Raw genomic sequence first — 13,679 nt, 5'->3', positions numbered from 1 at the left:
TACGGTCTTTGTTAGGAATAAATGGTCTTCACACAGTTCGCAATGAGCCAGGCGGCCTAAACTGCTGCATATACCCTGACTGCATGCACGGAATGCTAGAGAAGTGACACAATTTCCCTAGTTAAAAGAAAGTCATGTTAGCAGGCAATATTAACTAAATATGCAGGTTTAAAAATATATACTTGTGTATTGATTTTAAAGAAAGGCATTGATGTTTATGGTTAGGTAGACATTGGTGCAACGACAGTGCTTTTTTCACAAATGTGCTTGATAAATCATCACCCGTTTGGAGAAGTAGGCTGTGATTCGATGAGAAATGAACAGGCATCGCATCGATTATATGCAACACAGGACACGCTAGATAAACTAGTAATATCATCAACCATGTGTAGTTAACTAGTGATTATGTTAAGGTTGATTGTTTTTTATAAGATAAGTTTAATGCTAGCTTCTTGCTGCACTTGCGTAACAGGTAGTCAGCCTGCCACGCAGGCTCCTCGTGGAGTGCAAAGTAAGGCAGGCGGTTAGAGCGTTGGACTAGTAACCGGAAGATTGCAAGATCGAATCCCCGAGCTGACAAGGTAAAAATCTGTCGTTCTTCCCCTGAACAAGGCAGTTAACCCACCGTTCCAAGGCCGTCATTGAAAGTAAGAATGTGTTCTTAACTGACTTGCCTAGTTAAATAAAGGTAAAAAAAAATAAAAAAAATAAAATTAAAATAAATCTGCCACAATCGGTGTCCAAAAATGCCGATTACCGGTTGTTATGAAAACATGAAATCGGCCCTAATTAAATCGGCCATTCCGGTTAAATCGGTCGACCTCTACTACAAAGGGAAGCACAGCCGAGAGCTGCCCAGTGACACGAGTCTAACGGACGAGTTAAACTACTTCTATGCTCGCTTCGATGCAAGTAACACTGATGCATGCATGAGAGCATCAGCTGTGCCGGAAGACTGTGATCACCCTCTCCACAGGCGATGTGAGTAAGCCCTTTAGACAGGTCGACATTCACAAGGCCGCAGGGCCAGACGGATTACCAGGTCGTGTACAGCGATTATGCGCTGACCAACTAGCAAGTGTCTTCACTGACATTTTCAACCTCTCCCTATCCGAGTCTGTAATACCAACATGTTTTAAGCAGACCACTGTAGAATGCCAAGGTAATCTGCCGACCCGTAACACTCATGTCTGTAGCCATGAAGTGCTTTGAAAGGCTGGTCATGGCTCACATCAACACCATCATCCCAGAAACCCTAGACCCACTCCAATTTGCATACCGCCCCAACAGATCCACAGATGATGCAATCTCTATTGCACTCCACACTGCCCTTTCCCACCTGGACAAAAGGAACACCTATGTGAGAATGCTATTCATTGACTACAGCTCAGCATCCAACACCATAGTGCCCTCAAAGCTCACCAGTAAGCTAAGGACCCTGGGACTAAACACCTCCCTCTGCAACTGGATCCTGGACTTCTTGATGGGCCGCCCCCAGGTGGTAAGGTTAGGCAACACATTTTTTTTTTTTTATAAATAATTACAGCACTATTGGTGGTGGGATGAGGTCTCTCTGCAGAGAGTGAATCATAGTCATCTGAATATATTCCTGGTGTCTTTATTAGATTAAGGAAGAGCAGGCATCTCTGGTGGAACAGAGCGCCTGAAGCGCCTGCGTATAAAGCGATGCATGTTGGTTTGCTGGTTTGCTAGTGTTTGGTCTGTTCAGTGTGTTATCTAATAAACGTTGCGCTGCCTTTCTTTCCATTGTTATGGGTATTCTTTGGTTGTTTTCTGTTGCTTTCTTTCCATCATCTCATGAAAGCAGCGAGCTATGGATTTAGCATAGGTGATTTGGAGATGAATAGGATTATTATAACAATCAGTAAGCCTGGCTACTGTATGTAAATAACTATCCTACTACTTAGACTTCCATTCTCCTTTTACATTTTTTTTGTTGGTGGGCCATTCTTTTATGGCATGAATATCTGTGTGTGGCTTTAAAGCGATACACTGGTTAACCAAAATTACAACTTTACATATTTGCTTCCTTACTTGTCTATGGACAAGGAGAAAATGGCAATTTCCCCCCAGTGAGCAAAATTTTATTCAAGTGGAAAATCCCTTTAATAATTTATTTGTTCAAGGTTTATTTTCAGGCCTGTTATTTCCTCACCTGGTTCTGGTCTCAGGGTCTTCGTGGGTTGAGTGGCACATGGCGCTGAACTGGGAGACAAAGAAGTCGTAGCGCCGGTGGTAGGACGGTGTGTCCTCCTCGATGTTGGCAAACTTGACAAACTGTCGGAGGCAGAGGGAGAGACTAGTGTAAATGGCAATTCTAATGACCCAATTAACTTATTGGAAGATACAGTACCAGTCAAAAGTTGACACACCTACGCATTCAAGGGTTTTTCTTTATTTTTACTATTTTCTACATTGCAAAATAATAGAGAAGACATCAAAACTATGAAATAACACATGGAATCATGTAGTAACCAAACAAAGTGTTAAACAAATCAAATTATATTTCATATTTGAGATTCTTCAAAGTAGCCACCACTTTCCTTGACAGCTTTGCACACTCTTGGCATTCTGTAAACCAGCTTTATGAGGAAGTCACCTGGAATGCATTTCAATTAACAGATGTGCCTTGTTAAAAGTTAATTTGTGGAATTTCTTTCATTCTTAATGCGTTTGTGTTGTGTTGTGACAAGGTAGGGGGGTATACAGAAGATAGCCCTATTTGGTAAAATAACAAGTCCATATTATTACAAGAACAGCTCAAATATGCAAAGAGAAATGACAGTCCATCATTACTTTTAGACATGAAGTTCAGTCCGGAAAATTTCAAGAACTTTGAAAGTTTCTTCAAGTGCAGTCGCAAAAACCATCAAGTGCTATGTTGAAACTGGCTGTCATGAGGACCGCCACAGGAAAGGAAGACCCAGAGTTCCATCTGCTGCTTAGGATATGTTCATTAGAGTAACCAGCCTCAGAAATTGCAGCCCAAATAAATGCTTCACAGAGTTCAAGTAACATCCACATCTCAACATCTACTCTTCAGAGGAGACTGTGTGAATCAGGCCTTCATGGTTGAATTGCTGCTAAGAAACCACTACTAAAGGACACCAATAAGAAAAGGAGACTTGCTTGGGCCAAGAAACACGAGCAATGGACATTAGACTGGTGGAAATCTGTCCTTGGTCTGAGTACAAATTTGACAATTTTGGTTCCAACCGCCGTGTCTTTGTGATAAGCAGAGTAGGTGAACAGATGATCTCTGCATGTCTGGTTCCCACCGAGAAGCATGGAGGAGGAGTGATGGTGTGGGGGTGCTTTGCTGGTGACACTGTCAGATTTATTTCGAATTCGAGGCACACTTAACTAGACAAGGCAGTTAAGAATAAATTCTTATTTACAAGGACAGCCTACTCCTTCCTCTTCGTCGGGGAATTGAACCCCGGTCTCCCGCGTGTCCAAATGACACGGGGATTCTTTCGCTAAATAGCAAAGTACTTTAGCATACTCCCATCTGTCACGTTGTACAGCGCCATATTTCCGTCACGTTGTACAGCGCCATATTTTCAGATATTATACATTTCTAATTTTGTCAGAAAGATGTTTTCATTGCAAGTTAAAGCTTACTGTTAGCTAGCTAGCTGACAGATGGCTGGCTCGCTAGCTAACATTACGTTTTTGATCAGTGTGTAGTAATGTTCTCAGAATTCCATTTCGCATTGCTAGTTATAGCCTAATGTTAGCTAGCTAACATTAGGTTTGTATTGCTAGTACTCTATGATTATGATTCATTGATTAGCTAACATGTCTAAACAAAAGACTCCACTTTGCCAGATGATTACATGATCCATCAAGTTAGCCAGGTGTGTCTGGCTGTGATTACAGCCAGACACAGCTATTGTATAATAATGCCAAAATGTTTGTATCTGGAATTTGTCTTTCAGCATCAGTAGAACACGCCTGACTCTCCTCCACCAGTCATACAAGGAGAATGGTCTAATGCCTCCCATCAAAAAGAGAGCTGGCCCAAGCAAGCACAGGTTACACCTGAAGCATGAGGACTGTGGTGAACTTCATCAATAACTACGCAGAGGATAATGCAATAGTGTTACCAGGACGCCACCCAGGACACAAACACTTTGGTGGAAAGCTGCTGCCATCCCATGTGACAAAAGCAGCAGTGTGGCGTCTTTACAAGGAATCAATGACTACACTTAGGTATGTAAAGCACAAACAACACGTTTTGATTATTTAATTGACCTCCAACATGATTGGCACTACTTTTATTGAGCTCACATTATTTCTGTATTTTCCAGAGGTACGTGTAGTCGGGCGGTGTGTTATCATTTTAACTTCCAGTTTACAAGATGATATTTCTGTATGCAGTGCTGCTGCCCTGCACATTTGTAGGTAAGTGAAATTTACCTGATAATGATGCATTAAAAAATGATATTACGTTTCATGTTACATTTTCTTTTCATTAACTTATCTTAATGTTCTTTTGTTGTTTGCAGGTGCACTATCCTTCTGACCCTATGCAGCCAGGTCCCATCTACTTTTTAACTCTTCTCAAGTGTGGCTTGTTTGGTGTCTGCTGTGAAGGAATACCACAACAAGTCAACTACTTGATTGATGAAGGCACGTCATCCAGCAAAGGCAGCAGCGCAGTCATCAAGTACATGCACCGTTTCTTCAACTACGGAGTTGGGGAAACACGAGTGGACCTGAATTGTGATAACTGCAGTGGCCAAAACAAGAACACATTTGTTCTCTGGTATTGTGCCTGGCGGACCATGCACAAGCTCCACCACAGTCAGGGCCTTCACTTCCTGATCACAGGCCATACCAAGTTTGCCGCCCACTGCTGCTTTGGCCTCATCGAGCAGCGCTTCAGAAAGACCAGAGTGAACGCTTTGTCTGAGATTGCTGGTGTTGTGAAGGACAGCACTGTGACAGGCATCAACATCCCACAGCTGGTTGGACTGGAGGATGGTACGGTGCTGGTGGAAAGCTATGGCGGGCAACAACACCTGACTCCGTACTTCAGGCCGCTGCCACAGTTCAAGCAGTACCAGCACTTCAGGTGAATATAATTTGTATTGCATTGTATGAGGTTATTATTCTTAACTAAACTTGGGAGGTATATTGATGTTGTGCCAGGTTGTAATGTCTTCACTTTTTTTTGTTATTTCCTGTTTCACAGCTTCGATGCTCTGGAGCCTGGTGTTGTTGTTGCCAAGGAGCGTTCGGACTCAGTCAGGACCAGGTTTCAGCTGCTGCACAATGCTGATGTCCTTCCTCCCATAGATGGTTTTCTTGTACAAGCACCACCTGGACTGGACACAGCTAGACAAACTTATGTTTTTGAGAAGATCAGGACATCACATGCGCCAAAGTCAAGGGCAGGACAGAAACAGGCTCTCCGAATATAGATTCCCTTGGTCATGCGGGGTTCGGACGGACCAGTCATCAGCACTATCTACAGTACCTCTATTCAAATGACTCTCCTAACACACACGCCATAAGTTGCTGCTACAATAAAATCATTTTATCCTGCTGCTCAGCCACTTTACCCCTGATTGTAAGCATATAACTACCTCATCTATCACTGATATTGTTATTGATATTCTTGTATGTACTGTATATTATTTTATTTATAGTGACACTATCTATTTCTGATATTGCTAATGGGCAAGTGTCCATTTGGCTGTACCGTTTACACCTTCTGTAGAGACCCATCCACTTAGCAAGATGTGGTTGGGGGTTAGAGCATTTCTTTCACATGACCCATCAATTTAGACAAGTGTGTCTGGGTAAGCATCATCTAATATTTATCAAATATTTTTATCTGGACACTTTGTTTACCTGGAATTTTTCCTTATTGTAGGCTACTACTTTTACCACTTTTACTCTTAATCTCTACTACACTACTCTCTGTTTAGCACATGACCTCACATGTGAATCCTTAAAGAGATGGGTGGGGCTGGCTTAAGAGGGTGTGAGCAATGCTGATTGGGTGTAGACAAAGGAGAGCTTTCCAGTAGGTACCAAATAATTCAAAGGCCATTTTCTCAAGTTAGTTAACAAGTTTGTCAACTTTCAAAGCAGAATTACTTTCCCATTGTTCGTCAAATGCAGGGTACGATATACCATTTTGTAGTCTCTACTTTTATCTAAATGTAAAAATATATATATAAATATATATATTTGCAACATAAGGCCGATTTGAGCCGGACGGTAGCATATACAAAATGGCACAGATCAATTTATTTGGCTTCCCAGAGTCTGTTTGGCAAAATTCTAATGAAGAAGAAAAAACATTTGAAGAAAACATAACCATTAAAAATAACTCCCCGTTTTAAACAGCCTTGATTTACACATACACCCAGTAAGATGTTACATAACTAGTGTAGATAATACATTTATCCAGGGAGGCTTAGCGGTTTGTAATGCGATGCTACTGGCGGCAGAGAAGTCAGGCGCAGGAGAGCGGAAACTGATTTACAACGGTTGTGTTTAATAACCATAAACCACCGTAAACAGAATAATACAATAAATGGGTCAAACAAAACCCGGTAATACCAGCATACCGTGCACAAGCACTACAACAAACAATACTGGACAAGGACATGGGGGGAAACAGAGGGTTGAATGCACAACATGTAATTGATGGAATTGGAACCAGGTGTGATGGAAGACAAGACAAAACCAATGGAAAATGAAAAGTGGATCGGTGATGGCTAGAAGGTCGGTGACGTCGACCGCCGAACGCCGCCCGAACAAGGAGAGGGACAAACTTCGGCGGAAGTCGTGACACGGTTAGAGAGGCGAGTCAGCAACCAGAGAGTTGCCAGTTCGAATCCCGGGTCAGACGGGAAAAATCAGTCAGAAAGTTGGTATCAAATCCTAGATGCCATTTCCTGCAGTTGTGCCCTTGAGCAAGGCACTTAACGTCCCCACAACAACAGCTCCCAGTGTAGCATCTCTCCAAAACCTTTATATATGTATGTGTTTCTTTCGGAGGGGTTGGGTTAAAAGTGGAAGTCATACTTTGGTTGGACCAATAAAGTGATCTTATCTTATTTAGAAAACCAGGCAGTCACAGTTGAGAGGCATCGAGTCAGCGGTCAACAGCTTTCGCTGCTGTGATTTCACTGGACACGTTCCAGGTTGCCGTTTTTCTTAATTTTTTTCTGTTTTAAAGGAGAGTGGAGTTCAACTCATCTTCACTATATTCGTTTTTTCAGACGGAGACAGTGATTAAACCAGGGGGTAGAGCCTTTAACCTTTTGAATCCCAGGTCTGACAGAAGTCATCTGTCGGGATGTGATCTGGTAACAGGAGGGTTGCTGGTATGAAATCTTTAAATGCCATTGCCTACCGTTGTGCCCTTTAGCAAAGCACTTAACCTCCACAACCTCCAGTGAGGCAGCCCTGCTCCAACCTGTTTATGTATGTGTCTCTTTCGGAGGGGTTGGGATAAAAGCGAAGTGAAAGTTCGGTTGGACATTTTTTACAATTGACGAATAAAGTGATTTTAATCTGTAGCTGCAACCTGAGATTGTATCTTTTTTCCCCAGGTAGTCTTCATGCAGTCACACCGTGCATATCGTCTTTGTGCCCGGCCAGGGAAATAAACTAGAGGAAACACTGCTATGACCTCTGCAATCAAGGATTTTCCATTCAAATGATGATCTAAACATTTTTTTTTAAATACAAGCTTTTTCTACATGAACAGAAAAGTAAATAAAATTAAATTCGATATGAGACTTTGCCAGGTGTAAAGAAAGAAGTAGCTTTTCAGACTAGTAGAAGTGTAGGTGTGATTTCTGAAGTAGGCGGTGGACAGTGGAGTGGTGAACTAAGGTCACAGCTCTCACTCTTCCTGTCACAATTATTCATGATAAATCTAACAGTGGGTTTCCATAGAAGAAGACAGGGGTCAATGAAACCTCGAAAGCCATTAATTTTCAATGGAGGAAAGCAATGCGAGCATGGGCGAGGAAGCGTGAACAGGATGGGATCAAAGTTGGGGAAAGCTGAACTTTATGCAAGTGTTCAGTGATATTGAACAGTTGAAGCTAACTATAGCTTCCAGCCCTACTGGATTGGCTGTTGATACCTAGCACTACCTATCCTGCTTGCTAGCACCCACATGAGGGCGACATGAGGGACACATGACATGATGTGTGCAAGTGCACACTTTAGGAGAAGGTTGGAGAATCTCAACCTTTGGCCAGGCCCCAAAACTCAAATCAGTTTCCTTCCTTGTATCCAATTTCCTTGATCTGTGGGGAAAGCAATAGGGTCTGAGCCTGACTGTAGCCTGGCTAGGCAGTGTCCACTTTCCACTCAAAATGGCGGTCATCTAGTGCGTCATATATATAAGCTAGGATAAGGACATAAGGGATGCAAGTTGATTTTCCAGTATTAAGTCAGAGGCATCCACTTCATTGCTTTCTAATGTGGCTTTCTCGGCCCTCTCCCTAGAACAAAGACTCTCCTGTTCCTCTTATGAAGTGGGACTCTGTTGACCATGCTCGGTCAGAAAACAAGAGCACGGTCCTTCAATGGCTAGCCCTGGAAGTGGAACAACCATGTGGGACTACATAAGCAAACAAGGACTAAAGAGATCACACTGCAAATCACAGCCGTACACACAGAGAGCAATGGAGCGGTATTGCTTTGTGAACTTCTCAAACTAATTTAAAATATTTCGGTTATTTTGTGCTTTTTTGGGGGGGCAAGGGAAACTTTATGGAGCATGAAAATGCATGCATGAAAACACCTCAGCAAAAAGAACTGCTCTCATGCTCTATAAAGGATTAATGAATGTGACCAAATACACAAAGTTATGCCACATGAATCTCTCTAGAGCATGATACACGGTTATAGATGATTTGTGAAGCATCTATGTAGTGCTTATGAAGCCTATGTGAAGGATTTATGAAGCCTTTGTAAGATGCACTTCAAATAAAAAAAACAGGACCCATCCTCAGTTTGGAAACCAAGTCTCCATTCCTCAGTTTGGAAACCAAGTCTCCATTCCTCATGAGATGGTCGCCTCGCTTCGCGTTCGAAGGAAACTATGCAGTATTTTTTTTTATGTACTATTTCTTACATTGTTACCCCAGGAAATCTTAAGTCTTATTACACACAGCCGGGAAGAACTATTCAATAGAAAAGCAAAGTCAACTTACCAACATTACGACCAGGAATACAACTTTCCTGAAGCGGATCCTCTGTTTGGACCACCACCCAGGACAATGGATCGGATCCCAGTAGGCGACCCAAAACAACGGCGCCGCAGAAGGGGTGGACGGAGCGGTCTCCTGGTCAGGCTCCGTAGACGGGCACATCTCTCACCGATCCCGAGTATACTACTCGCCAATGTCCAGTCTCTTGACAACAAGGTAGATGAAATTCGAGCAAAGGTTGCCTTCCAGAGAGACATCAGAGATTGTAACATTCTCTGATTCACAGAAACATGACTCAATCGGGATATTTTAACAGACGGTACAGCCACCCGGTTTCTTCACGCATCACGCCGACAGAAACAAACATCTCTCTGGTAAGAAGGGCAAGGGTGTTTGCCTTATGATTAACGAGTCATGTTGTGATCATAACAACATGAACTCAAGTCCTTTTGTTCACCTGACCTAGAATTCTTTACAATCAAATGCCGACCGCATTATCTACCAAGATAATTATCTTTGATTATAATCACAGCCTTGTATATCCCCCCCCAAGCAGGCACCTCAACGGCCCTGAAAGGACTTCATTGGACTCTATGTAAACTGGAAACCATATATACTGAGGCTGCATTTATTGTAGCTAGGGATTTTAACAAAGCTAATCTGAAAACAAGGCTCCCTAAATTTTATCACAATATCGAACGAGCAACCTGGGCTGGCAGCAATCTGGATCATTGCTACTCTAACTTCCGCGACGCATACAAAGCTCTCCCTCGCCCTCCTTTCAGAAAATCTGACCATAACTCAATTTTGTTGCTCCTAGCCTATAGACAGAAATTTACAGGAAACGCCCGTGCTCAGGTCGGTTCAACGCTAGACCGACCAATCGGATTCCACGGTTCAAGATTGCTTCGATCACGTGGACTGGGATATGTTCCGGATAGCCTCAGACAACAACATTGATGTATACGCTGATTCGGTGAGTGAGTTATTAGCAGGTGCATTGGTGGTGATGTACCCACTGTGACTATTAAAACCTTCCCCCACCAGAATCCGTGGATTGATTGCAGCATTCGTGCAAAACTGAAAGCGTGAACCACTGCATTTAATAATAGCAAGGCGACCGCAAACATGACCGAATACAAACAGTGTAGCTATTCCCTCCGCAAGGCATTCAAACAATCTAAGCATCAGTATAGAGACAAAGTAGATTTGCAATTCAACGGCTCAGACACGGGACGTATGTGGCAGAGTCTACAGTCAATCACAGACTATAAAAAAGAAAACCAGCCCCGTCGCAGACACCGACGTCTTGCTACCAGACAAATTAAACAACTTCTTTGCTAGCTTTGAGGACAATACAGTGCCACTAACATGGCCCGCTACCAAAACCTGCGGGCTCTCCTTCACCGCGGCCAACGTGAGTAAAACATTTAAACGTGTTAACCCTCGCAAGGCTGCCGGCCCAGACGGCATCCCTAGCCGTGTTCTCAGAGCATGTGCAGACCAGCTGGCTGGTGTGTTTACGGACATAATCAATCCCTATCCCAGTCTGCTGTTCCCACATGCTTCAAGAGGGCCACCATTGTTCCTGTTCCCAAGAAAGCTAAGGCTGAGCTAAACGACTATCGCCCCGAAGAACTCACTTCCGTCATCATGAAGTGCTTTGAGAGACTAGTCAAGGATCATATCACCTCCACCCTACCTGACACCCTAGACCCACTCCAATTTGCTTACCGCCCCAATAGGTCCACAGACGACGCAATCACACTGCACACTGCCCTAACCCATCTGGACAAGAGGAATACCCATGTAAGAATGCTCTTCATCGACTACAGCTCAGCATTTAAAACCATAGTACCCTCCAAACTCGTCATTAAGCTCGAGACCCTGGGTCTCAACCCCGCCCTGTGCAACTGGGTCCTGGACTTTGACGGGCCGTCCCCAGTTGTTGAGGGTAGGAAACAACATCTCCACCCCGCTGATCCTCAACACTGGGGACCCACAAGGGTGCATTCTCAGCTCTCTCCTGTAACCCCTGTTCACCCATGACTGCGTGGCCATGCACGCCTCCAACTCACAAACTTTTACAGATGCACAATCGAGAGCATCCTGTCAGGCTGTATCACCGCCTGGTATGACAACTGCTCCATCCACAACCACAAGGCTCTCCAGAGGGTAGTGAGGTCTGCACAACGCATCCCCGGGGGCAAACTACCTGCCCTCCAGGACACCTACAGCACCCGATGTCACAGGAAGGCCAAAAGGATCATCAAGGACAACAACCACCCGAGCCACTGCCTGTTCACCCCGCTATCATCCAGAAGGCGAGGTCAGTACAGGTGCATCAAAGCAGGGACCGAGAGACTGAAAAACAGCTTCTATCTCAAGGCCATCAGAATTTTAAACAGCCATCGCCAACATACTGACTCAAATCTATAGCCACTTTAATAATAAAAAATGTGATGTTATAAATGTATCACTAGTCACTTATACTGTTTGGGATAGGGGGCAGCATTTTCACTTTGGATGAATCGCGTGCCCATAGTGAACTGCCTCCTACTCTGTCCCAGATGCTAATATATGCATATAGAAGCACAAGCATTTCACTACACTCACATTAACATCTGCTAACCATGTGTATGTGACCAATAAAATTTGATGTCTCCATTCCTCAGTTTGGAAACTTGGGCCAGGAAGTGAAAGACACTGAAAACAGAAGTAGGGCTATCAGTAGCAGCCTAATCAGCCAAAGATGGGAGGAAAGCGTGAACGAGGGCAAACACAGGTACGCCGGGTCACTCCATCATAACTCTGTTGCATCCATAAGACACGCGGTGCGGATGACTGCCCTGTGGTTATGAATATAGCATGTACAAGCTCGCTTGTGTGACTGACTCAATGACTACATGTATCCGTCTGTATACCAAGTCGACTGTGGCTCTTCTATCGAAACGAACCGGGAGGTTATAGATCCTTTTCAACTGTCACTTTTTGATCAATTGTAGTGAGCTTTCACATTGCCTTCGTTAACAGTTTCATGTGCTACGCCGTTAAATAACTTAATACAAATATACCGAACATACACCAAACATTCGGATACATCACACATGTATGTATTCTACCATACAATACAAACACCTACATACATATACAACTTTCACATTCTGTAATTCTGTAAGAGGAATAGGCCTATATTTATTAAAATGTGTAAATATGAATGAAACATAAGCAGTTTGATGTTATAGTCTGTCAAATGTTCTGTTCAGGATATGCCTACTCCTCCCAGGATTTTCATTTCAATCTGGTGATAGGTTATATAATTTGGTCACAAAACCAAGTCCGAGCGAACGAAACAAACATGGATGCTTAGCTCATTTTCTAACTGGCTAAAATGGGGGGAAACCATGAGAAGTACAAAACCACATTAAAAAGAGACCAGTTCGGTGTTTTAGCCTGTGCCATAAGGGAAAATTCCATTAACATGGCTCTCACATAAAGGCAGTCTCTAGCCTACCACCCACACCCTCTTTCCTCCCTCTCCGCAGTCAGCCTCTATACCACACATAAGTAATTCATTGGCTTTCACATCTCAACAACCGGCTCCATTTCCAGGCTCAAATGAACAGGCGGGCGGCAGTGCCAATAGGAAAAACACAGCAACTTCCTCAGTCATCTTTAGAATGCTTAAGAGTAAAACATAGCCACAACCTTCGGTCCACGCTGATTAGCAAATACACATTTATTGCAACCCTGACCAAAAATGATATAATAAAATGTAAAATTGGACAAAAACACATTGTCTCTATCTAGCGTGGGGGAATTTGAGCAAACAATTGTTTGTAAAACTGTACACAGTGCATCCGTGTAAAACAGAAATAAATGTGATGTGAGACTCAAAAACAGTATATTGTGTCAGTTTGTGGACGATAAGCGCATCTCCCGTTTTGAGATGTCCTTGCTTGGGAACAGAGTGACCTTGCAGAAAAAGGATTTCTGCTTCGAGCTGTATAGCTTCTTCACGCTTTCCTCTCAAGTCTTATCTTCTTCCCTCTTTCTGTGATACATTCCCTCATTTCAGCCCTCGTTTAAAAAAAAGGTAGGAAAAAGCTGTAATTGTTCAATTCTGAGGACTCCTGGGAGGACAATATGGTGATGGCTTGATACTGAGAAAAAAAACCTCTACACTGGTGTTTCATGTCCTAAATTGTCTCCTTTCAAAAAGACAGAAGTGAACTTAGTCTATTCTCAAGGAGACACATTCTAAATCACAGCTTTTTATTTTGAAGCACAAACTAAAGAAGAAAACAGAGGATGATAATTCAAATAATTATTCAGTTCTATCCAGCCAAACATTTATGACCCAATTTACAACACACAGCCAGCCAAGCCTTCCACGGTAAGACAGCTCGTTCATCACCAATTGACTGTTACTTTCTCAATCTGTGCACCTGTTCTCTCTCACAC

The 13,679-nt window shown here is 43.2% G+C and overlaps 1 protein-coding gene across 1 annotated transcript in view; it reads right to left on the bottom strand.

The window, feature by feature from the left end:
• Positions 1-13,679, bottom strand: part of efr3a (EFR3 homolog A (S. cerevisiae)) — a 221,032-nt gene that overhangs the window by 123,843 nt on the left and 83,510 nt on the right. Inside the window, exon 5 of the mRNA XM_039003647.1 lies at positions 2,177-2,298. Within this exon, the coding sequence (XP_038859575.1) occupies positions 2,177-2,298 (122 nt within the window). The remainder of the gene's footprint in view (positions 1-2,176; positions 2,299-13,679) is intronic.

The sequence above is a fragment of the Salvelinus namaycush genome, chromosome 11, assembly GCF_016432855.1.
Source record: "Salvelinus namaycush isolate Seneca chromosome 11, SaNama_1.0, whole genome shotgun sequence".
NCBI classification, from domain to species: Eukaryota; Metazoa; Chordata; class Actinopteri; order Salmoniformes; family Salmonidae; genus Salvelinus; species Salvelinus namaycush.
Note: the sequence above shows the minus strand (reverse complement) of the source record. Positions and strands in the feature narration are given on the sequence as shown.